This window comes from Podarcis melisellensis (assembly GCF_964234715.1).
Source record: "Podarcis melisellensis genome assembly, chromosome: 8".
NCBI lineage: Eukaryota > Metazoa > Chordata > Lepidosauria > Squamata > Lacertidae > Podarcis > Podarcis melisellensis.
In genome coordinates this window covers 67627022-67650464 of record NC_138540.1, presented here as the reverse complement: position 1 = coordinate 67650464, position 23443 = coordinate 67627022, and the positions used below count along the sequence as shown (strand labels likewise).

Here is a 23443-nt window from a genome sequence, read left to right as displayed (position 1 = left end):
GCTGTAAGTGCGAGCGCGCCCCCCCAGATGTTGCGCCCGGTGCGGCCGGCCCCCCCCTGCACCCCCCACGCTACGCCACTGCCAGGATGGGATTGAAAGGAGTCCCCACAAATTACAGGGCTGATTGGTGAGAAGTGGGAGGGGAGGCTGCTACTCACCTCTTCTTACGACAGAGGAAAACCAGCAGCAAGAGGGCCGAGGAGATGAGCACAAAGCCTCCAATCAGCAGCATCACCAGCAATGGGGGCCCTGGAGAGAAAGGAAGAGAAATACAGGCATACCTCAGGTTAAAGTTGCTTCAGGTTGAGCATTTTCGGGTTGCACTCCGTGGCGACCCGGAAGTAACGGAACGCATTACTTCCGGGTTTCGCCGCTCACGCATGCGCAGATGCTCAAAATGACATCACACGCATGCACAGAAGCGGCGAATCGCGACCCGCACAGACGTGCGTTGCATTCTCTTCAGGATGCGAATGGGGCTCTGGAATGGATCCCGTTCGCATCCAGAGGTACCACTGTAGTTCAGTGCAGAAAAAAGGGGAGAAATTGGCAACGTAAAGGAAGTGTACAAAATCAGGCAAGGTGTGAAGAAAGTGGAGACACAGAGAAGGCTTTCTCCCTCTAGCATAATTCCAGAATGTGGGGTCACCCAAATATGCTGAACGTTGAGAGATTCAGCACAGAAAAAAAAGCCCTTAGAAGCATGGAATCGGAAGGGACCCGAGGGTCATCTAGTTCAACCCCCTGCAATACAGGAATCTCAGCTAAAGCATCTCTGACAGATGGCCACCCAAATTCTGCTTTAAAATCTCAAATGAAAGCGTCTACCACCTTCTGAGGGAGACCGTTCCAGTGTTGAACGGCTCTTACCTTCAGAATAATTCTTTCGAATGTTTAGTCGGAATCTCCTTTCCTGCAATTTGAATTCACTGTTTTGGGTCCTAACCTCCGGAGCAGCAGAAAACAAGCTTGCTACACCATCCATGGAACAGCCCTTCAGCTATAACCCATAATTTCTGCCTCTGCTCCGACAGCTAGGCCAAGCCACTCCTTGCCGCCAGTGAGCACTTACCTGTTTTTTCTGAATTGATCACTATTCCTGGGATTCGGGTGAAAACGGCTGGGCTGCTGGTCAGGAGAGGGGACTCCTTGGGGCCACTGCGAACTGCAAAGGGGTAGAGCTTCAGGGGACGTACTTAACGCACCACACTTCAGGTGCTGTCTCCAAACTCTTACTCCAAAAGGGTCCAAACACAGCCCACTGTCAACCTCCGGCTGCAACATGGGTTATAGGGGGCAGGTTGCTTTTCTCACGTCAAGGCATTTCTCCATCTGGTCTAGTATTGTCAAGCTCTCCAAGGTCTTAGGCAGAGAAGAGTTTTTCCCAGCAGCTGCTCAATGGATGCTCGACAATATGGGCAAACCTCAGCCTGCCCCTGCTGGCTACCTTTTAGAATAGGGCTACCAGACGTCCCCGTTTCCCGGGGACAGTCCCCAGATTTGCAAATCTGATCCTGGACAAATTCTGTCCCCATACTGTCCCCAGATTTCCTAGGACCCTCATACCTACAGGACCACCTCTCCTGGTATGCCCCACGGAGGACCTTAAGGTCCATAAATAGCAACACCCTAGTGGTCCCGGGCCCTAAGGAAGTTAGATTAGCTTCAACCAGAGCCAGGGCCTTTTCAACTCTGGCTCCTGGTGGAACGCTCTGCCTCATGAGACCAGGGCCCTGCAGGATCGGATTTCTTTTCGCAGAGCCTGTAAGACAGAGTTGTTCCGCCTGGCCTTTGGCTTGGAGCCAATTTGATTCTCTCCCCCTCTTTCTTTTTCCTTTCTCCTCCTGTGATGAGGCTGCATTTTAATATTTTAATGTTATATTTTAATCTTGTTTTCAAGTTGTATTCATTCAACCTGTTTTTATTATTGCTTGTTAGCCACCCTGAGCCTGGCCTTGGCTGGGGAGGGCGGGGTAATAATAATAATAATAATAATAATAATAATAATAATAATAATTTATTATATGTCCCCAGGAAATGTGGCAGCGGCAATCTCAGCAGCCTGAAGCCAGGCTTCATTGAAAAAAAAAAAAAGGTAACCATATCCTAGGGTTCAGAGGGTGGCACAGACTTGTCACATTCCTCCTTCTCAGTCTCTGCATTGCCTTTCTAGGCCTCACCAGGGACAAACCTTGAACTAGCAGGCTCTGGCTGTCATTGGCTCTGCCTCTTCCTGCCAGTAGCTCTGGCCTCACCTCCAGGCCTTGCCGGTGCCACTGCTACCAGGGGCTGCCTGGTTGGCCTTGACTTGTGACGGCCTTATGCAATGTATAAAATATTACACACCCCATTAAAAGCCACAAATAAATAAATCGTCTTTCCAGGAACCAAACATACAGCCCTCCTTACTTCCGCCGTCGCTATAGGGGTGCTGGGACTTCAGGCGAGCCACTTGGCACCCCAGAAGCGCCACTTTCAGAGCCACCCTCTGGTTCCAGCTGTGGGGCACGATGCGCAGGTAGCGGGCCAGGATTGGGGGGATGAAGGCATTGGAGACTTCTTCGTGGCTGTTTTTATTTCCTTCGAAGACCTGGGATGGGTTAGAAATGGAGGGTCAACTGCGGGGACCTTTCCAAAGCGAGCTTTTGCTACCTGTTTTCCATCCTGGCCTAAACCATTCACCGATGCTAATCCCTCCGCACCTTCTCCTCATGACCATCGTTGGATTTGTAGGCCTTCCAGTTCTTTCCATCTCTGCTGGAGAGGACTTGGTAGGACTTGACATAGTAGTCGTGCTTGTGAGACGATCCCTTAGTTATGATTCCTGGAACAGAGATGGGTTAAACTAGTACCTCACATACGACAACGGTGCTAATATGTGAAATAGGCTCCTGTCTTGCCACCATAGGCTCCTGTCTTGCCACCGTTGTGTCAGCTGCGGAGCTGCAATTCTCAGAGTTCCCTGGGAAGAGGGAACGGTTGTTAAAAACACTGAGAACTGCAGCTGTGCGAGGGGAAAAGAAACCTCCTAACATCTCCCAGCTCCCTTAAAAAAACTACACTTCTTGTGAATCGCCCTGAGATCTTAGGATGAACTAAAATAAACACACTTCCCAGGATTCTACAGGGGAAGCCATACCTGTTTAAAGTGGTATGATCCTGCTTTAAAAGTGTGGTACAGACGAAGTCTATGTTTGCTCCATAGTTTAAACTATGCCTTTCCTGAATCCTCTCACATTCAGCTTTATCAGATGGCCCCAAGTTCTGATATTGTGAGAGACTTGCAATATAGAACAACAGCAGCCACCGAATTCCTCCTCTGTGGACCACTGGGACCTGATTCTTGAAGCTTTTTGAGACCAATCAGCTTGTATATTTAACCCTATCCCCTTGCTCCGCCAAACACCAGCCGGAGAGGCAATCAGATAAGCCCCCTTTCCATTCATGCGTTCCCTTCCTGCATTCCGCTCAGCCCCCAGCCACTCGGCGTCACAATGCCTCTCTTCTTCCTCACGCCAATTAACAGGCTAATGTTCTGGGTTTGCCACAGCAGAAAGGGCCCAGCTTGTCCTCAGGCCTTGCCAAACAATAAAGAATGACTCTGAAATGACATAATATGAAATTTGTTCTGTGCAGTGGTGGCCTGGGCCATATTCCTGAGGTAACGAGGGGCAGTGAAGGAAGGAATGGGGGAAAGAAGCAGAAGAAGGCAAGAGGAAGGCCTCATCTGCACTGTGCATTTAAAGCAGGATCGTACCACTTTAAACAGTCATGGCTCCCCACTGCTGACAGGCAGGGGCACCCCCCTGGACTGGATGCAATAAGTAAGAAGGCAGACTGAAGTTGGGAGGGCAACACCCCTTTTCCCCAAATGGACCACTCCCCACTGAAGTGATGGGAAGGATATCTGCTTAGGACTCTGGAAAGCTTCTGCCAGTCAGAGCATACTGGACAAGAGTCATTATGTCTCTCCCTCCACTCCGCCTGTGGAAACAAACAAACAAAAAGATGCAGATACTTACTGACCTGTGATGTTCCTCTTTCCACCCAAGTCTATTTCCAACCACTCATCTGCAGAGCTCTGAAGTGCTGCCCAGGAAGTGCCGTCGGCACCGAAAGAGGCGTGCTCTGCTATCCAGGCCTTGTTCTCCCCCATGACGTTCTGTTCGTGCCAGTAGGATGAAGCGTTGAAGCCAGATACTTCCAGGAAACTGGAGCAGGCTGCGGAAGGAAGGAAAGGGTGGCTTTTGGCTGAACGCTAGGAAAAAACATGTTTCCAGTAACAGAAGTTCAGCAACGGGACCAATTAACTACAGAGGCAGAGCTGGACGTATCTCTCAGTTTCGTTTCTCTTTAAGTGTCTTGGTTTTGCAATCTTAAATTGGATTCTGCACATTTTTGCAGCAATTTGTGGTTGTTGTTTTTAAGGTGGAAGATTCATCAGCATTATAGCGGGAACAGAATTCCCTCTAAACAAATACACCAACAAATTAGTACGAGTGACATACCTTTGTGAAAGATGAGACGTTTTTCAGATAAAGATCCCCTATTCAAAAGGAAACAGAAAGATGGATAAGATTAAGGATCTTGAGACTCAGGTTGCTTCCAGACGACCTCTTTATTGAGCATTCACCCTTATTTGTTTGCAGGGAGGTTAGAAAATGTTGGATATTTAATGAACATCCGCTCGGATTTGTCCCCTCACCTTTTTGAGTAAAGTCCATTGGCAAAGGTTGACTCGTAGAGAGTGATACCCTTCTCTCGAGATACAGTGACATGTCCCCCTTGCTCATCTAAGATTACGCCAGCATGGACAGCTGCTTTGCAAAGAACAGATGTCTGCAGGGAATATATATTATGAGACAGTGAAAGGAAGAAGATTGTGGTGACAAATCCTCAGGCAGCAGAAATCCAGCGGGAAGACAACGCGGGAATGGAGAACATTATTTTATGCATTTTTTTAAAAAAAAACACCCACCCACCCCTCTAAGTGGTTTACAAAGTAGAATTGAAAATATTCCTTAAAAATACAAAAAACAAAGAATTCTAAAAAATGTAAATAAGCAATCTTAAAACCACTCTACATAATACTAAAATTACATTCTGAGCTTAACTGCTGATCTTCCCATACACCAGATGTGTTGCAGGGATAACATTACTAAAATGGTTGTATCAGCATTGAAGTTATATTTATTGTTCACTGCTTTGGTATCTTTGAAGAAAAGCAGTTTCTAAATATCTTAATAAAGAGAAATAAATAGAGGCAAAAAAAAGGAAATTGGGAAATAGATGTGTGTTTTGTCCATGTGAAGAACCATCTGTAAAGAATGTCACATTTCTTTTTAAATAACTATTTAAACCCTTCACTGATATCACATTTTGGAACATTTTAGTCAATGCGACTCCTGTCTTTATCACACAATATCCTGTTTGAGGCTGGGGACTAGCAGGGTTTGTTGGTTAGGGGTCTCAGCAATAGTTGAGGCTCGGCTACAGAAGGTCAGGACAATGGTCAGCTCATTGTGGGGCTGGTCAGCAGAGACCTTGGGGGTATTGCTCTGGCCACCATCAGTGGCCAACTGTGAGCTTAAAGGTGGACATTTCAAGCATCACTCTTTCTGAGGGATACTTCAACCTTTCAAAAACAGTGCAGTGTTGTCTGCAGCCCCGCAGGAAAACATATTCAGTCAGGGACTTTCCACTGTAACAATTTCAAAGCAGGGTAGCTATGTTTGCCTGTTGCAGCCTAAAATATCCTCTGAAGAGTCTTCTGGCTAATTAAAAACCAACAACAACAAATTTGTAATGGCATAAACTTTAGTGGATTATTTCATGCCCCTTCAGATGTTATGGACTACAGCTCCCATCAGCCTCAGTTATCCTGGCCAAGGGTCAGGGATGATGGGTGTTGTAATCCAAAACACCTATGCCTTTCTGAAAGCACGACTGGTGCTGCAGGACTCACATCCCGGTAGCCTTGGTTCGTGTTGCCCCAGATGTCTCCCGTTACTCCTTTGCAGCCTGCAGGGCAGTAAACTCTGCAAGAAAATAAAATACAACATAGTGTTGGGTCCTTCTCTTTATGTGGGAGCAGCTCTGTATAGCTAGCCAGTTTTCATATATCCTCAGGTGGCATATGCATGCTTTAGGGTTCCATTTCTACCATGCTATAACTACTCTGTGTCCTTGGGGCTCAAGGACACTAAAAAAGACTCTGTCCTAGTTGAACACAGATTCAAATCCCTACATTAGGGTAGCAGCACAGAGGGCAGCAGCCCCACAAACCTGCTTAGAGGACAGGTTTCTGCTGGCCTTGAGTTGTTGTAACTTTTTACCCAAGGCGGGTTACAACAATTAAAACACAGCATTAATATTAAAACACAATGTTAGACTGAAAACTTAAAATCACAAGAATTGGTGGGTCCTAAATCTCAAGCGTCAGAGGCCAGGGTAAAGAGCTGCACCTTCAGCATTTTCCGAAAGCTGTATGATGAAGGTGTCAGAGGGACCTCTGTGGGAAGGGAGCTCCGCAACCTGGGAGCTGCTACAGAGAAGGCTCTCATCTGAGCCACCAGCCCTGGAACTTCTGAGGGTGGAGGAACACCCCTGGGTGATCTTAGCACCCAAGAAAGTCTGTGGGGAAGGAGGCAGTCTTTCAGGTATTGGGGGGCCTTTAGGGCTGTAAGAAGAATCCCATCTATGCTTGGAGTCTCACGTAAGGGAATACTCACCTGATTTGTTCCTTCTCATAATGGATTCCCTTCTGCAAACAGGAGATCAGATCTAAAAGAGGAGAGAGCTCCATTGGGTAAGAGAACTTAGGGCTTGGCTGATTGCAATCACAGTGACTCTGACGCTCTGACACCTTGATCTGGATACAGTGGGTTTTCTTCAAATAAGTCCTACTCAGAGTAGACCCACTGAAATTAATGAACCCAAGTCAGTCATGTCCATTAACTCCAATGGGCCTATTCTGAGTAGGGTTACAATCCAATGGCACCATCAGAGCAGGGCATTAGGACAGAAGTCTAGGACCAGCAGAATAGGCAGCAGGGTAAACTTACCACATTTTAAAATAAGTGATGAAATTCAGACTTCCAGCTAAAGTGTGTGTGGTCTGGAATGGGATGGGGTGGGAGAGTAAGACCATTAAGTCTAAAGGATCTAAAACAGGCTTCCTCAACCTGGTGCCCACCAAATGTTTTGGACTCCAGTTCCCATCAGCTTTACAGTACTCAGCATGGCCTATGGTCAGGGGTGATGAGAACTATAGTCCACTAACATCTGGATTGCACCAGGGGAAGACTAACCTAAAATTACCTAACTGCACCACTGTCTGGATCCAAATGTAGACTGGGCTTATAGAAATCAATTCAGCTCTGCAGAACTCACTTTTTCCTCTGTATGCGAGGAAAACAGAGGTAAATCTGTCGTGCGGCACAAAATTTCAGATAATAGAGACAGAATCAGTACTACTAGTTCAAAACTAACAAAATGAATTCCAGTAGGGACAAATGTAAGGTTCTGCACTTAGGCAGGAAGAACCAGATGCACAAATATAAGATGGGGGCATCTGGCTTGCAAGTAGTACACGCAAGTAGTAGCTCTAGGGCAGGGGTGTCTAACTCAAATTCATCGGGGGCCGCATCAGCAGTTTGGTCACCCTCAAAGGGCCAGTTGTATCTGTAGGACTTACAGTACAGGAGAGAAGGGTTCAGGCAGCCGATGGATCTGTCACATCACAGGATGGCATGCGCTCAATATAAAAACAAGGGGAGGTTTCCTGAATGCATGTAAAGTGGAGGTTTCCTGTGTAGAACGGCCGGCGCCGCTAGAGGGCAGACGTTCTCTGGCTTGTAGGCTGCCGCACATGCGCTGAAGAGGCGGCTTTCTTGTGTCAAAAAACAAACCGAGAATAAAAGGTGAAGGCTGGCGGCCGGCAGCGGCTACACGGGCCACATGATGAGGTCTGGCGGGCCGGATTCGGCCCGCGGGCCTTGTGTTTTACACCCATGCTCTAGGGGGTCTTAGCAGACCACTAGCTTAACATGAATTGGATATGTTTAGCCTGGAGAAGAGGAGAGTGAGAGGAGATACAATAGCCATCTTCAGATATCTAAAAGGCTGTCACATAGAAGATGGAGCATGCTTGTTTTCCCCTACTCTAGAGGGTAGGACTCGAACCAATGGCTTCATGTTACAAGAAAGGAGATTCCAACTAAACACCAGGAAGAACTTTCGGACAGTAAGAGCTGTTTAATAGTGGGACGGTCTCCCTTGGGAGGTTGTGGACTCTTCTTCCTTGGAGGTTTTTAAGCAGAGGTTGGATGGCCATCTGTCATGGATGCTTTAGCTGAGATTCCTGTATTGCAGGGGGTTGGACTAGATGACCCTTGGGGTTCCTTCTAACTTGACTATCACTATGACTCTATCTTCTGGAGAGTGTCATGAATTGGCTACCCCTGCATTAGGAGATTCAACAGCACAAGCTCTATGGAGATGAGCAGCTGCACACCTATGAACCATGTTCTAGGAATCTGTTCCTGAGAGAGGAGAACTGCTTGGGCAAGAGCATCTGATTGACAGTGCTATGCTCCTAGCAGGTCAGAAACAAATGTCAAGAGTGCAGTCTGTTCCAAGATGGACACAATGGGAGTTGTTTCCCCCAATTCTCGTAAGAGAAAGAATACCAAGCTGTCTAATGTCCAAAGTTTCTCATCAACCCTGAGAAACTCATATCCTCTTACGATCCCTCTCAAAAAATCTCAAAGGGATGATGGGGTGGCGGTGGATAGTGACTCACAAATGTTTGTGGTGTGGAAGCCCCAATGACTGGCTGCTTGTGTGGGGCCTTCAAAGGCAAAGGCCAGCTGCAGATGTTTCCCATTGGCATTCTGCCTGCCAGTGTCAAAACACAAGGCATGATTTTCATGCATGCAATGGCTCATTTACACTGCTTTGGGGAAGGGCTGTGCCTTTGTAGGTTCAACCCCTGCCTGGCATCTTCAGATAGGACCTGGAATGTCCAAGCTTGGAGCTCTGGAGAGCTATTGCCAGTCAGTGTGTAGACAATACTGAGCTACATGGACCAATGGTGTGACTCGCTCTGAGACGACATCCTGTGTTTCTCATCCTTTGGGAAAGGGCCGCAGCTCAGTGGTAGAGCATCTACTTTGCATGCAGAAGACCCCAGGTTGAATCCCAGGTATCTCCAGGAAGGACTCCAGGGTTTCCGTTGCTTGAAGCCCCTGAGAGCCATTGCTAGTGTAGATAGTACAGACTGAGCAAGATACACCCATGTTCTGACTTGCTGTAAGGCAACTTCCTAGGTTCCTCCCATCAGCAGGTCCTTCAACTAGCAACGGAGGAGAAACGGGTAACTAAAGTGATCAGGGGTCTGGAGCACTTTCCCTACAAGGAACAGTTTCACTGTATGAACAGCCACAAATACTTTAAAAAAAAAATCATAATTATTTTTAATTAGAAAGGCATTCATCAAAGGGCAAGAGTGACATATGGGTGAGTTCACTGAGATGCCGTGGAGGAAGTGGAGAGTGTCCACTGGCAGAAGGCTGAAGAGGCAAAACTTTTCCCAGCTACCTCATACTTTGCACCAACTGCACGGTGCGTATCTCTCTTACCTGATTGGTTGCCACTGGCATAAGAAAGGAGGAAGCCACGTCCCGAGCGATGTGTTGTTGTGTTGAACAAGATGGTCACTGGGGTGGAGTCCATCACCAGGACTGTGCGTGGAGGATTTGAATTGCTACAATATGGGCCTGGAGAGAGAGAGAGAGAGAGAGGGAGAACAAGAACAAGTTACACTCATGAATCATTACATCAAGAAACACACTGGTTATCCAGCCTTAAGCAATCATCTTCAACAATGGATCAACAGAGAGCTCAGATTGCTCCTTGATGTCTAACTTTTCTACCTTCAGTTTTTGAATGCAATCAAAAAGATGATTCCCATACTTTTTATAAAAAAATATTTTTATTGATTTTCCATATTTATGATAAATACTATGAAACAACATTAAAAAACAAACAAACCCACAGTGTCATTGTCTTATTCCTGAAGTTAGCTTAGCAGGTCTCTCCCCAGATTGCCATGAGTCAAAGGCAGGTTCTGAACACTGTCCTCATGTTGTATGAAGTCAAGGAATGATTACCAAGTATTGAAGATATTAAAGGGGTTTGAATTCTCCTTGGCTGTTCATATCTGGCATGCCAGTTTTTCAGCCAGTGCTATTGACCAGATCCTCATGTACCACAATTCAATGTTCAGACCATCAGCTGTGTACTGGTTCCAGGCTAGCTCCATGCACACTGCAACTAAATGAATGGTCAAAAGTTCCTTGCGGTGGACCTGCAAAGCCTAGACGCTTCCCTTACTAACCTTCTTACAAAGGCAGCAAGACTTATTATTGCCAGAGTGAAACACTGGACTATTTTGAAGAACAGTACAATGGTACCTTGGTTCCCAAATGCCGAAAACCTGGAAGTTAAGTGTTCCGGTTATTAAACGTTTTTTGGAAGCCGAATGTCCGATGTGGCTGTTGGTTATTGTTCCCGGGGCGCCTGCACCAATCAGAAGCTGCGCCTTGGTTTTCAAACATTTCGGAAGTCAAACGGGCTTCCGGAATGGATTAAGTTTGGCGCTTTTGTTTTTGCTATTTATTTTGCATTTTTGTTTTTGAGGCTTTTTCGGTTAATTTGTTTTTGTGACTGTGTGGAACCCAGTTCAGATACTGATTGATTGTGTGACTGCAGAAATGGATAAAAGCCTCCCATTCAAACAATGACTATCATCAGTGCATGTAAGAAAAAAATATTACTTTTTATTTTTATCATCTACAATACTGTCTTATTTATTTTATAGTACAGTACATTGATTATTGCTTTCATTTTATGGATCAATGGTCTCATTATATAGTAAAAGTCATGTTAAATTGCTGTTTTAGGGGTTGTTTTTAAAAGTCTGGAGCGGATTAATCTGTTTTGCATTACTTTTTATGGAAAAGTGTGCCTTGGTTTTAGAACGGTTTTGGTTTTGGAACAGACTTCCAGAACGGATTAAGTTTGAGAACCAAGGTACCACGGTAATATCAAGAATGGACATTGGCTATAATGAAGGGGGAGGAAACCATATCAAGCAAATGCATATCATAAGAAACCACAAGAAAGACAACTTTTTTTGGGGGGGGGGAAATACCACTTTACAAAAAGAGGTATTGCTTTATTGATTAAACCAGGTGAAGGGAACCTTTGGCCCTCCAGATGTTGCTGACCAGCAATTCTTATCAGCCTCAGCAAGCGTAGCCAATGGCTCTGTTGAAATCCTGAAACTTTTTCTACAGTACTGCCAATGTTCCAGATTCTTCTTCCCTCCTTTGTTACGCAAAGTGCAAAAGTGCTGCTCCAGATGGCAATAATCCAAGCTTCAGTTGGGTAAGCCTCACAGATCGACTAATAAAGTGGAATGATGGATGGTCCAGTATAAATCCACTAAATGCACTATAACGGAATTGTTGACATGTTACAGAATATGCAAAAGCAAAACCAACCCTCCACCAATCTGAACAAGACCCGGGCTGATGAAAGTTGGAGTCCAGCAACATCTGGAGGGCCACAATTTCCGCATCCACAGAGGACAAAACCCTCTCTTTCTGTCTCCTGCGGCTGGGGACAGGTAAATCTGGCAATTTCAGTTCTTCTCTGTTTCTCAGTTTTCCACATTTCCCCATCAATTTGCAATTTTATTATTATTTTTAGGTTGTCATGAAAATTCACCAGCCAATTTCTCCAGGTATTTTCGTAGGCCGTTTTGCCTAATATGTGCATTTTGTAAGCACATTTGTCTAATGCAACATACCTTTGCGTGTTATTTTCACTGACGTATGCATTTTAATGCACACTTCACTCCAGTGTATGCATTACTGTGCACCTTACTTGGCCTTGAAACATCCTTCGAATTTAGAAGGATGCCTGTCTTTCAGTTTCCTGTGCTGCTTCAGGAAGTGTGAATCTGGGAGGCTCACCTTTAAATGCACACAAATCCCCATTCCCCCCCCCCCCAGTCATACATGCAACCCAAATGTCTGATGCCCAACAAATGAAGAGAGATTTAGCTACCAACTATGGGCCACCAAATTCCCCCCTTTTCTCTTTCGGCTCCAAGCAACTCGGAAAACAAATCCTCTCGTGCTCTCAGCCATGTAATCCAAATTAATTTGCAATCTCCCTCTCCCCATTAAGACCCCGGATTAACAAACTACCAGCCTTTGCCCAGCACTTTGTAGGAAGGGTCTGATCAATAAGTCCCTGTTTTATAACGGGCAGATTTGCACGGCAGAGCCTCCCCCTCCTGCAAGCCCCAGCTGTCATTTCAGCAGGCAGGCCAGGAACACCAAGACCTGTTGCAATGCATTCTGCTCTTATTCGTTTTATGGCTTCACTCTAACAAGGAAGGTGGGACGCAGGTGGCGCTGTGGGTTAAAGCCTCAGCGCCTAGGACTTGCCGATCGAAAGGTTCGGCGGTTCGAATCCCTGCGGCGGGGTGCGCTCCCGTTGTTTGGTCCCAGCGCCTGCCAACCTAGCAGTTCGAAAGCACCTCCGGGTGCAAGTAGATAAATAGGGACCGCTTACCAGCGGGAAGGTAAACGGCGTTTCCGTGTGCGGCTCTGGCTCGCCAGAGCAGCGATGTCACGCTGGCCACGTGACCCGGAAGTGTCTCCAGACAGCGCTGGCCCCTGGCCTCTTGAGTGAGATGGGCGCACAACCCCAGAGTCTGTCAAGACTGGCCCGTACGGGCAGGGGTACCTTTACCTTTACCTAACAAGGAAGGCCTCAGGCCCATGTTCATGCATTCTAATCTTCCATGGAATTGAATGGGCAACCTAGATGACAAGCCAGCTCTGCAACTTAAATGAGGGGCAGGAGGGAGAGGGTTACTCAAACTGCCAGTGCGGAGGGCCTGATCCAGATTAGGACTGTAGCTTTGTGTTTGTGTGTGTGTTGGGGAAAACTTTAACTCTTTGTGCCTCAATTCATATTCTTCCATGCTGATCATTTGAATTGGGGGGGGGGGGGCAGATTCCATTCACTGCAATGTGAACTTATTCCCCTTAGGTCAATCAACTGGCTGGGTGGGGGCAGAGATGTATATTGGGATCATAGCTGGGGGCACAGAGTTAAAGCTCTACTTCTTCCTATATTGGGAATTTGAGTTGTGTGTGTGTTTGTATATATGTGTGTGTGTGATATAGATTGCTGCTGGATTCAGGGCATCTGAAAATATATACAGTGGTACCTCAGGTTACAGACGCTTCAGGTTACAGACACTTCAGGTTACAGACTCCGCTAACCTAGAAATAGTACCTCGGGTTAAGAACTTTGCTTCGGGATGAGAACAGAAATCGTGTGGCGGCGGCACGGCAGCAGCGGGAGGCCCCATTAGCTAAAGTGGTATCTCAGATTAAGAACAGTTTCAGGTTAAGAACGGACCTCCAGAATGAATTAAGTTCTTAACCCGAGGTACCACTGTATAGGCAACACCCCATTTGCGAGTGGGTTGGGTTCCAGGTCCTTGCGTGCTTGTGTGAAATCACTTGAAATCAGAAACCCATTGCAGAAACCTGCCAACACCCGCCCTGCCCTCCAGTCTGCACTTTTAGTGATGTTTCAGTGATGATGTTTCCAGGTAATTTCCAGGTTTGGCGCTGTGCATGTGTGCATGATTGCACCAATGTAGGCCATGCCTAAAATGGGAGTTACCTGTATATCTTTTCATATGCCCTCAATAGCAGCAATGCAGACATAAGAACTGGAGGCTGCAGAGGCACCAGTTAAGGAACTGGACCACGTTCAGGGCTCCGAGTTGACTGTTGGAGATCAGGACACCACTGGCATGTCTGAGAGGACCCTCCAGAAGAAGCTCCTGGACCACCAGGGCCTACGGGACCAGATCCTAACAGGATGCCTTCCCCTGGATCTGAGGAAATGACCTCCCAAAGCCCAGCCCATCTCTGAGAATCTAGAATGAAAGAGAGCAGATGAGGCAAAGAGGAGCCTTCTAGGGAAAGCCTTCACCTTTACACACTGGAACGGCCTTGCATGTCCCCTGTGAATCATCTTAGATGGACCATTAATGTCTGCATGAATGAGCTTCCTTCCAGTATGGACTTGAATATGGAAAGGAGGTGTAGATGAATAGAACGGGGGGTGGGGGGTGGGATGCATTTGGAAACATTTCTGGCTGTGTCTCTCTCCTACTCTTTGTTCAGTCCTGCTTTATAGCTGGCTTGCGAGCATATGACACATTTTGCTGGCCCACCAGATGTTACACAAGCATTACTGACAGCTCTGGTATGTGCCATTGCAGGCCAGTGAGTGGGAGGGCAGATGGGAATCTGCGGTCTCAAAGCGCTATGCCAGGAACTCAGTAAAGGTGACCAGTTAAGAAAAAGCACCCAATCCAAATCACACGACACTGTCACGTCCGAAAATCACTGGGAAGTGTGGGATATAAATTGCTTGAAGCAAGGTCATCTAACTTTTCAGCAAACAATTCAGAATGAATGCTCAATGGGGATGGAAGAGAAAATTCATGTTGTTTCCATTTTAATGAGAAAATATCTAACTCACATTTATTGAACCAATCCCTGCACCAAAGCACAGCTATCTTTTGAAATCTCTGAATTTTGCAATGCAGTTCTCCAGTCAAACAATATGTAGAAAAATGTGTCTATTTGGGGGAAACATTGGAAATATCATTAAAAAACAGCACTTTATTATAAGAGATTGCTTGCAAAAAAAGTCAGTTATATCTAAATCTAAAAATTGTTTATTAGGAGACATTGCATGAAAATGCTGACAGATTTTTGTGAGGATTTTTTCTTTCTTTAAAAAATTTCAAAGTGCTGCAGAAATACAGAGAAATGAATTTCAGATTGGGGAAATGAGAAACCTAGAGCACCAAAAGAGACAGATCTGTCCATTCTTAATGCTCAATGATTCGCTTATACTGTCTAATCTGCCCGCACATTTTCCACAAACAAAGCAAGGAGAGTTATAATAAACAGATCAGCTGAAAACCAACTTAATTCTTGCTAGTAAGGGCATGCAGGGCAGGTGGGGATGGGAGCTCCTTGAGGCAAGACCCTGAACCTCTGTGCGGCAAAGTCTCCTGTAGATGCTTCACTCTGATTAAGCAGCCATAAAACTATGGCTGAGTCAGAGTGAGTGATTCCCACATCCTCATTTTACCCAAACACCATTCTGCAAAGAGCTCTGACTGGGACAATAGGGCAATCATGAATTATAGAGCCATCACTGGAGTCACTGTGTGCCAGGGGAAAAAAAAGAGTTTTGCATCCTGCCTGCAGCTAGACACCCACACACCCTTTTAAAACAAATAGTCATGTGTGTCTCCATCCTCATCAGCCATTAAACATGCCTCGCCCCAGCTCCTAACTCCAAACTGATCCATCTAGGAAGACAAAATGGTGGGGAGAGGGAACAGATTCAGAGCCAAAACAGATGAGATGTGTGGGACAACCACAACAGGACATTTACCGACACTCTTCCTTTCCCCCTTTATTCTGGCTCTCCTTCCCTTTGTTTGCTTCACTGCTGCTCTTTCAAATTGCGGATCCCTAGGGAATGGAGAAATATGTGTACATCACCCCTGCCCTGTGGGAATCCCTTGCAGACGACAACAGTGACAGGAGGAGGAATAACAAAAAAAATTCCTTCCAGTAGCACCTTAAAGACCAACTAAGTTAGTTCTTGGTATGAGCTTTCGTGTGCATGCACACTTCTTCAGATACCTGAAGAAGACAGAGGGATGGCAACAACTCACAAGTGCTGTGGGACAGCACTTGGTGCAATAAAAACTGAGGGTGGACAATTTGCAGCCTCCATTAGGCCTTGGCCTCAGTTGATCTGGGTGGGAAGGAAGGAAACTACCAAGTGGGGAAGGGGTAGTTGGAAGAGGGAGGGAGGGGTTCTTAACCCTCTTTTTAGTCCACCCATCACTGGGCTGCGCCTTACCTGCCAACAATGGAGGTTAGTCCATTAGTGCACTGACTCACCTGCCTACCTTCCAACATAACCATTTCAGAGGGAGTGATTGCTGGCTTAGTTTCATTCAGTGTTGCCCTTCTAGAACTCAGCAGGGAGGAGGGTGGGAGCAAACCTGTCATTGGTTGGTTCTGCCTATCTCTGGTTCCAGCTACTGCCCCAACTGCCACCAGTCACCACTGTCCACCTGGCAGAGGATCACTCTGGCCTCCACAGAAAAAGTATCATCAGGTAACTTCAGCTATGCTGCCCTGTTATATATAAAATACTAATGGGGCTATTTTTTATTTTTATTTTAGAAAGGATGAATCTGGCAAAAAAACAACAACTAGTGGCTGGCCAGCTTTGAAAGCATTCAGATGAGAAGCGTGGGCTGCAAATATGACCAAAGGAAGCTGCTTCCAGGCCTTTGTAGTCCTCTTTGCCACAGGGCTGTGGCATGAAATCCTTCATTCCACCCCATTTGCCTCAACCTCCGAGGAGCCTGCCAGTTGCATCATTTCCCACAGCACACTGGAACAAAGTGACGACCAAGAGACACAGCCAGAGACCCCTCTCCCTTCCTCGCTGCGTGCACATCGCATTGTTCCAAGGTCATGCTGGCCCAAAACTTCCGTTCCAGAGAACTTCCTGAAAGTCAGCCAGGAGCCAGTTCTGCTGAAGGCTGAATTGGACCAGAGACGCCTCTGCTTTGAAGTGAGGATCTGCTCTGGGTGCTGCTGCCAGGAGTAGGAACTGGCCGACTGAGGGAAGGGGGGAGAATCCCAGCAAAGGCACCATGCTCCAGTTAACTAAAAAAAGGCACTTTCACTATAAACCCAAACTCGTTTCTGTGTGTGTGTATTCTTGATTGAAAGATAAAAAGTACATAATTACAAGTGCACAGTGCAAGATAAGACACCAAAAAGCTATTCTAGTTAACCAGACCTTAACCTAATACAATATTTATAAAAATGAATTCCAAATATCATTGAATTTGTCCGCAGCAAGTCTACGTTTGTACCCAACTTGTTCATGTGTAGCCAGTTTGTAGATATCTTCAATCCAATAATTGACAGGAGCTGCATTTTTATTTTTCCAGTTCATCAATACCTGTGTTTTTGCTGTAGTAAGGGTGCAGAGAATCCATTCCTATTGTTCCTTTGTTAGATTCCACGTATTGGGTATATCATTCAAAAGGATATTTTCCTCTGCAAATTTGAGATTATTCCGTACAGTCGTGTTGATCGTCTCTATTACCTTCACCTCAACTCACATTACAGGGAAGCAAAACCATGTAGGGAGCTTTTTTCTAACAATCCAAACCACCAGTCTGTATCAGGGATGTAGAGCTACATTTTTGCATCCTCCTTGTTTTCCTGTTGCAATTTTGCACAACTCTGCTCATGAATGGCTTGAATGCTGAGGCCTCTTATCTCCTACCACTTCCTGCATGCCTGGTGGTTCCTCCCCTTCAGTTGACATACTTCACACTATCAGACAGAAGCTGGCATTTCAGCAGTTTTCTGTGCATCTGTTCATTGAGGTATTTCAGTCAACAGGACTCCTTCAGTGGTATTCATGCAGTCAGGCAGAAAGCACCTTCTTTTGGAACATGAAATTCTGTTCAGAGAAGAGGAAACTCAACCATTGTTGTGTTTGGAAGCAGGCAAAGAGGAATTCCAACCCTTTTTCATTCCAGGAAATGTAGGACCAAGATCAGGTCAAAATTATTTTGTTTTTTTCCCTGCTAGAAAATGAGAACACTATAGCTGATGAGTGAATAATCATTGCAAGGTTGGTAGGGATGGAGGAGAAAGTCAATTCCTTTTGCATTTAAAGAAAAGCCAACCCAATTCCCATTTCCCAAAATGAGGTGTGAATCATAACACAGCCATCCTTTGAAATTTGTGCAGTTCTGTGAATTTTGCATTGCAGTTCGCCAGCCAATGCATGTGTGTAAAAATGCATCTGTTCATGGAAATAACGTGAAAAATTTGCATTGTAGGCAAAATTGCAAAGAAACATGAACATGCAAGGAGAAATATGCACGGAGGCACTGGTGAATTTTCATGAGAACCTTTTAAAGAAAAAAAAATCATAAACTGAAGTTTTGAAAACCTAATTTAGGATCGAAGAAATGAAAAATAGAGAAAAACTGAAATGAAAAGATTCACCCATCCCTAGGGGTGAAGCTGTTCGAGAATATGGAGTGTGGGCAGGATCTGTAAGAAACTCCTTGCAGAAATTAAATGATCAAGAAATATTAGGGAAAGGGGCAAAAAATAATAATCAAAGGATTATTTTGAAATTAATTTAAACCAAATGACAGATTTAAAGGTGGTTTAGGATGCGGGTAATGTGGGGTTTTATTAAATAGCAAAGTGTGTACCAAAGAAAGATAAGAGAGCAGAAAAACAAGGAATTTTACAAGGAATAAAAAAGAAAGAAAATGAATTAATAAATTCCCCACGAAAAGAGATAGTGAAACAGGACATTAAGATATTGCAAGCGCAATATGCAGTGATAATAAATCAGGAAATAGAATGGAAAATTAAATATTGAAAACAGAAACAATTTTAACAGGCTAACAAGTCAGGGAAACTACTAGCTTGGCAAATAAAGAAAACACAAGAAAAAACGTGCTTTAATAAAATATGTATAGAAATAAGAGTACTGTAGTGGAAAAACCTAAAGAAATAAGAGACCAGTTTCTGAGTTTTTATAAAGAACTATATCGAGCCAAATGGGGTAACTCAGAAAAAATGAGTAAATACAGTATGTAGAAGATAGTGGGATAGGACATCAAAAGATAAAATGACATCTTTGAATGGACCAGTGACAATGATGGGATTGCAGCTAGTACTTTTACAGGTAAAATTAGGAAAGGCATATTATAACAAGTTGCAAGATTACCTAATAAAATGTTTAAAGGACATTATGAATAGGACCTCAAATATAGGGAAGCTGCCAGAATCCTGGAAGAGTGCTTATATAACTTTGATCCCTAAGCAAGATAGAGATTGACCTATATCTTTGTTGAATAATGATTATAAACCTTTTGCAGATATATTAGCCAACAGGTTGAAAGCTGTACTAAAAGAGGTAATCCATCAAGATCAGGCCAGATTCTTGCCAGGAAGACAAATGAAATATAATATCAGAAATATAATTGATGTAATAGAATATTTAGAAGTGAGAAATGAAAAACAAGCAGCCTTGATGTTTTTAGATGCAGAGAAAGCATTTGATAATGTCTCCTGGGACTTTATGTTTAAAATTTTGGAATATATGAACTGTGGAGACACTTTTACAAAAGAAGTTAAGGCAATATATGCAAAACCATCAGCAAAATTAATAGTAAATAATGTATTGACTAAGAATTGTAAGTTACCTAAACTAGACAGGGTTGTCCGCTGTCACTTTTATTGTTCACATGAGTTTTAGAAGTTTTGGTGCAAAGATTAAGATGTAATCAAGAAATTAAAGGAATAAGAGTGGGACAAAGACAATACAAACTAAAAGCTTTTGCAGATGACATGGTGATATCTGTAGAAGAACCAATAGAGTCAATTATGAAAGCATTAGAAGAGATAAATTTTATTTGAGAAATACCAGGTCTTAAAACTATTAAAAATAAAACCAAGCTCTTGGTAAAAAACATGAATAATGAGAGTAAAAATGAATTACAAAACATATCAGGTCTAAAGATTGAAAATAAGGTGTATGATTAACAGCAAAGAATATAAATCTGTATAAAGATAACTTTTCGAGAACCTGGAAGGATATTAAAAGAAATTTGCAAATATGGGGTAGAATTAAACTTTCGTTGCTGGGCAGAGTGTTGACCATAAAGGTGAATGTATTACCAATAATGTTATTTTTGTTTCAATCAATACTGGTGATCGGCTAGACAGACTGCTTCAACAAATGGCAAAACCAAGAATGAAATATAAAATACTGATACACACAAAAGAGAGAAGAGGTTTCTCCCTGCTGGATATGAGATTATATTATGAAGCATCTTGTCTGTGCTGGTTAAAGGAATGGTTGCTATTGAAGAATCAGCATATTTTAGATTTGGAAGGTCATGATAATATTTTTGGTTGGCACACTTATATGTGGTATGAAAAGGTGAAAGTACATAAAGGTTTTGCAAACCATATAATTAGGAAAAATTTGTATAGAATATGGGACAAATATAAAAATTAATTGGAAATTAAAACACCACTTTGGCTTTTACCTTTGGAAGCCATAGCAGTGAAGAAGAAAAATATGACGGAAAGCTGGGCAACTTATAGAAATTTGCTAAGAGAGGAGGGTGGAGACTTTAAACTAAAAGAGTTTAAGGATTTACCAGGAATGTTAACATCATGATTATATTATTATTATTTGAATGAAATGTTTTAAAAGGATATGACGTGGGGATTTGGGGGAACAACTATCACAATGAGAAAGAGACCTGTTAAATTGTAATGTTAAAGTGATGTCTAAAATGTATAAGGTGTTATTGGAATGGGAGACAAACCTTGTAATAAGGTTAGAGTTTACTGGGAAATGATATAAAATGAATTGAAAAAGATGTTTAATATAACATCTGTTAAAAACCCCAGCTTTTCTCCTTGGAATTATAAGATTAGACCTATCCAAACAGCATAGAAATTTATTTATATATGCAACTACAGCTGCAAGAATCATATCTGACCAAAAGTGGAAGGATGAAGAGGTCCTGATGAAAGAAAAACGGATACAGAAACAAATGGACTATGCAGAAATGTTGAAACTTACCGGAAGAATAAAACATCAAGACAACAAACTTTTTAGAAAGGAATGGAAGTGGTTTATTGAGTATTTACAAACAATCTGTAAACAGATCAAGACATTGGCAGGATTCTGGAAAAAACCTGCAGATTTAAATATATATATGAGATATATATCAGAATAGATGATTAAAAGGATAAGCTAAAGCAATCTGGAGTACAGGAAAGGACGAAAATAAATGTAAGGAACTGCAGAAAGGGGGGAGGGAAGGGAGTCAAAATTGAAAATGTTAAGACTATGGTTAAATAATTGTTGTAATTTAGATAAATGAAAATTATAAATAATTTTTTAAAAAAGAAAATTAATTCCTTGTGGGAATTCAAATTCCATGGGCACACAACAATTTATTGTAGGGTCAGTGCTGCTCATTTTTTGTTTATTTAACAAAATGTATATACCACTTGATTGTAGAAAGAAGAAAAACCTTCTGCCAATTAGTTTTATTTTATTTATTTATTTTTTCAGCGGAGACTCTAATCATGTCTCTTGCGCTCTCCATTCATCATGTTCTGTTCTCCCGGAGGAGGATATACCTCACTGATGATGCCAATTAGTTTTATTGACTAAATAATGAAAAACCTTCTAAACACCTTACAACAATATAAAATAAGACATTGACATTCTTGATTAAAAACAGGTTTGTTAGAAGCAGGTTTTTTAAATATTTAAAAAGAGAACATAAATCAACGCTAACTAATAAGGAATGAAACACATGGAACTTCCACTTGTCTGGATAGGCTTGCCTAAACAAAAATGTTTTCTGCAGGCATCAAAAGGAATACAGTGAACATTTATGTATTAACCCAAGCAAGCTTTGCACAGCATCCACACAACATCAACCTCATCAAAACGACGCCCCATATTATTTTCCGTTTAATCTGGATTTAATGTTCCTGTGGAAAATCCAATAAGCAAAGAAACAGCACAGAAACAGTAAATCCGGATTAAATGGGGTAGGGTGGGGAAGTTTAAGATGGCATCTTCATGCAGACACCATTGTATTCTTCCTTGGTGATGCTCCCCTTGGAGTCGTGTGCCCAGTTCTGGGCATCACATTTTAGGAAGGATGTTAACAAGCTGGAAGGTGTGCAGAGGAGGGCAGCCGAGATGATAAAAGGTTTGGAGATCAAGCCTTATGAAGAACAGTTTAGCGAGTTGGGTATGTTTAGCCTGGGGAAGAGAATAGTATTTTCGCCCTATAGGGTGCACCGGCCCATAGGGAGCACCTAGTTTTTTTTGGGGGGGGGAAATAAAGGGGAAAAATTTAGTTCCCCCCCAGGTGCGGGGCTGGGGTGGGGAAGCCCAAGCTTCCCCCAACCCCAGCCCCCAGAACAGGCTGCTATCTGCAAGCCTTGGGAGCTCGGCGGGAAGACGCACTGGGTTCCCCAGGCTTGCGGATATCTGCCCGAAGCCTGGGGCGCGCTCCGCTCCGCACCCTGGGTTTCGGGATGCAGGCTGCTGTCCGCAAGCCTTGGGAGCCCGGTGGGAAGACGTGCTGGGCTCCTCAGGCTTGCGGATATCTGCCCGAAGCCCGGGGCGCGCTCCGCTCCACTCCCCGGGTTTCGGGCTGCAGGCTGCTGTCCGCAAGCCTTGGGAGCCCAGCGGGAAGTCGTGCCGGGCTCCCAAGGCTTGCGGAGAGCTTCCTGAAGCCTGGAGAATGAGAGGGATCGATGCGCACCGAACCCTCTCACTCTCCAGACTTCAGCGAGAGCCTGCATTCGCCCCATAGGACGCACACACAATTCCCCTTCATTTTTGGAGGGGGAAAAGTGTGTCCTATAGGGCGAAAAATACGGTACTTGAGAGGTGATAGGGTAGCTATCTTCAAATATTGAAAGGGCTGTCACATGGAAGATAGAGCAAGCTTGGTTTCTCCTGCTCTGGAGGACAGGAGCCAAACCAATGGATTCAAGCTACAAGAAAGAAGAGTCTGACTAAATATTAGGAATAACTTTCTGACATTAAGAGCCGTTTGACAGTGGAGGGTGATGTGATGGTCTCTCTTTCATTGCAGTTTTTTGTGGGAATGTTCAGGGAGACAGGAGATGATATATTGTTTACTAATATCCTTCCTAACTTGCGCTAGCAAGTTCTATAACTTAGCAGAGTTTTGTTGTTGTTTAGTCGTTTAGTCGTGTCCGACTCTTCGTGACCCCATGGACCAGAGAACGCCAGGCACCTCTGTCCTCCACTGCCTCCTGCAGAGTTTTACATTCCCCTTTTAAACGCATAGCAGATAGCTGGTTGCAGGCTTGTTCAATATTAGATTCCTGGTAAGTTCCCTTAAAAGAATAAACACGCTACAATCTTGTGTAAAGTATATAAAATAAGTTTACTCACATCATCATTTCACAGTTGGATCCCTGAAGGCAGACTTAGTTACAAAGTATATACATGTGGATCTGTCCCATATGGAGATAGTCCCAGTGTCCTCTGTTGGCTGAGAGCCAACAGAGCAATTCTAGCTAAAAGCTGCTGCTCCAACGACACAGGAAGTCAAAGAGAGGGTCTGTGCTGCGTGCCTTGTCCTTTTGTTACCTGTGCAGATAAGGTCATGCCC

The 23443-nt window shown here is 44.1% G+C and overlaps 1 protein-coding gene across 2 annotated transcripts in view; it reads right to left on the bottom strand.

The window, feature by feature from the left end:
• The window catches only part of LOC309375130 (discoidin, CUB and LCCL domain-containing protein 1-like), a 41086-nt gene that overhangs the window by 5743 nt on the left and 11900 nt on the right, over positions 1 to 23443 (bottom strand). For both annotated transcript variants that reach the window (XM_081920619.1, XM_081920620.1), the window contains exons 3-12: positions 9642 to 9779; positions 6732 to 6783; positions 5966 to 6038; positions 4706 to 4839; positions 4509 to 4546; positions 4027 to 4221; positions 2703 to 2824; positions 2410 to 2590; positions 1073 to 1165; positions 159 to 249 (exon numbers count right to left, since the gene is read on the bottom strand). In XM_081920619.1, coding sequence (XP_081776745.1) covers positions 159 to 249; positions 1073 to 1165; positions 2410 to 2590; positions 2703 to 2824; positions 4027 to 4221; positions 4509 to 4546; positions 4706 to 4839; positions 5966 to 6038; positions 6732 to 6783; positions 9642 to 9779 — 1117 coding nt within the window. The remainder of the gene's footprint in view (positions 1 to 158; positions 250 to 1072; positions 1166 to 2409; positions 2591 to 2702; positions 2825 to 4026; positions 4222 to 4508; positions 4547 to 4705; positions 4840 to 5965; positions 6039 to 6731; positions 6784 to 9641; positions 9780 to 23443) is intronic.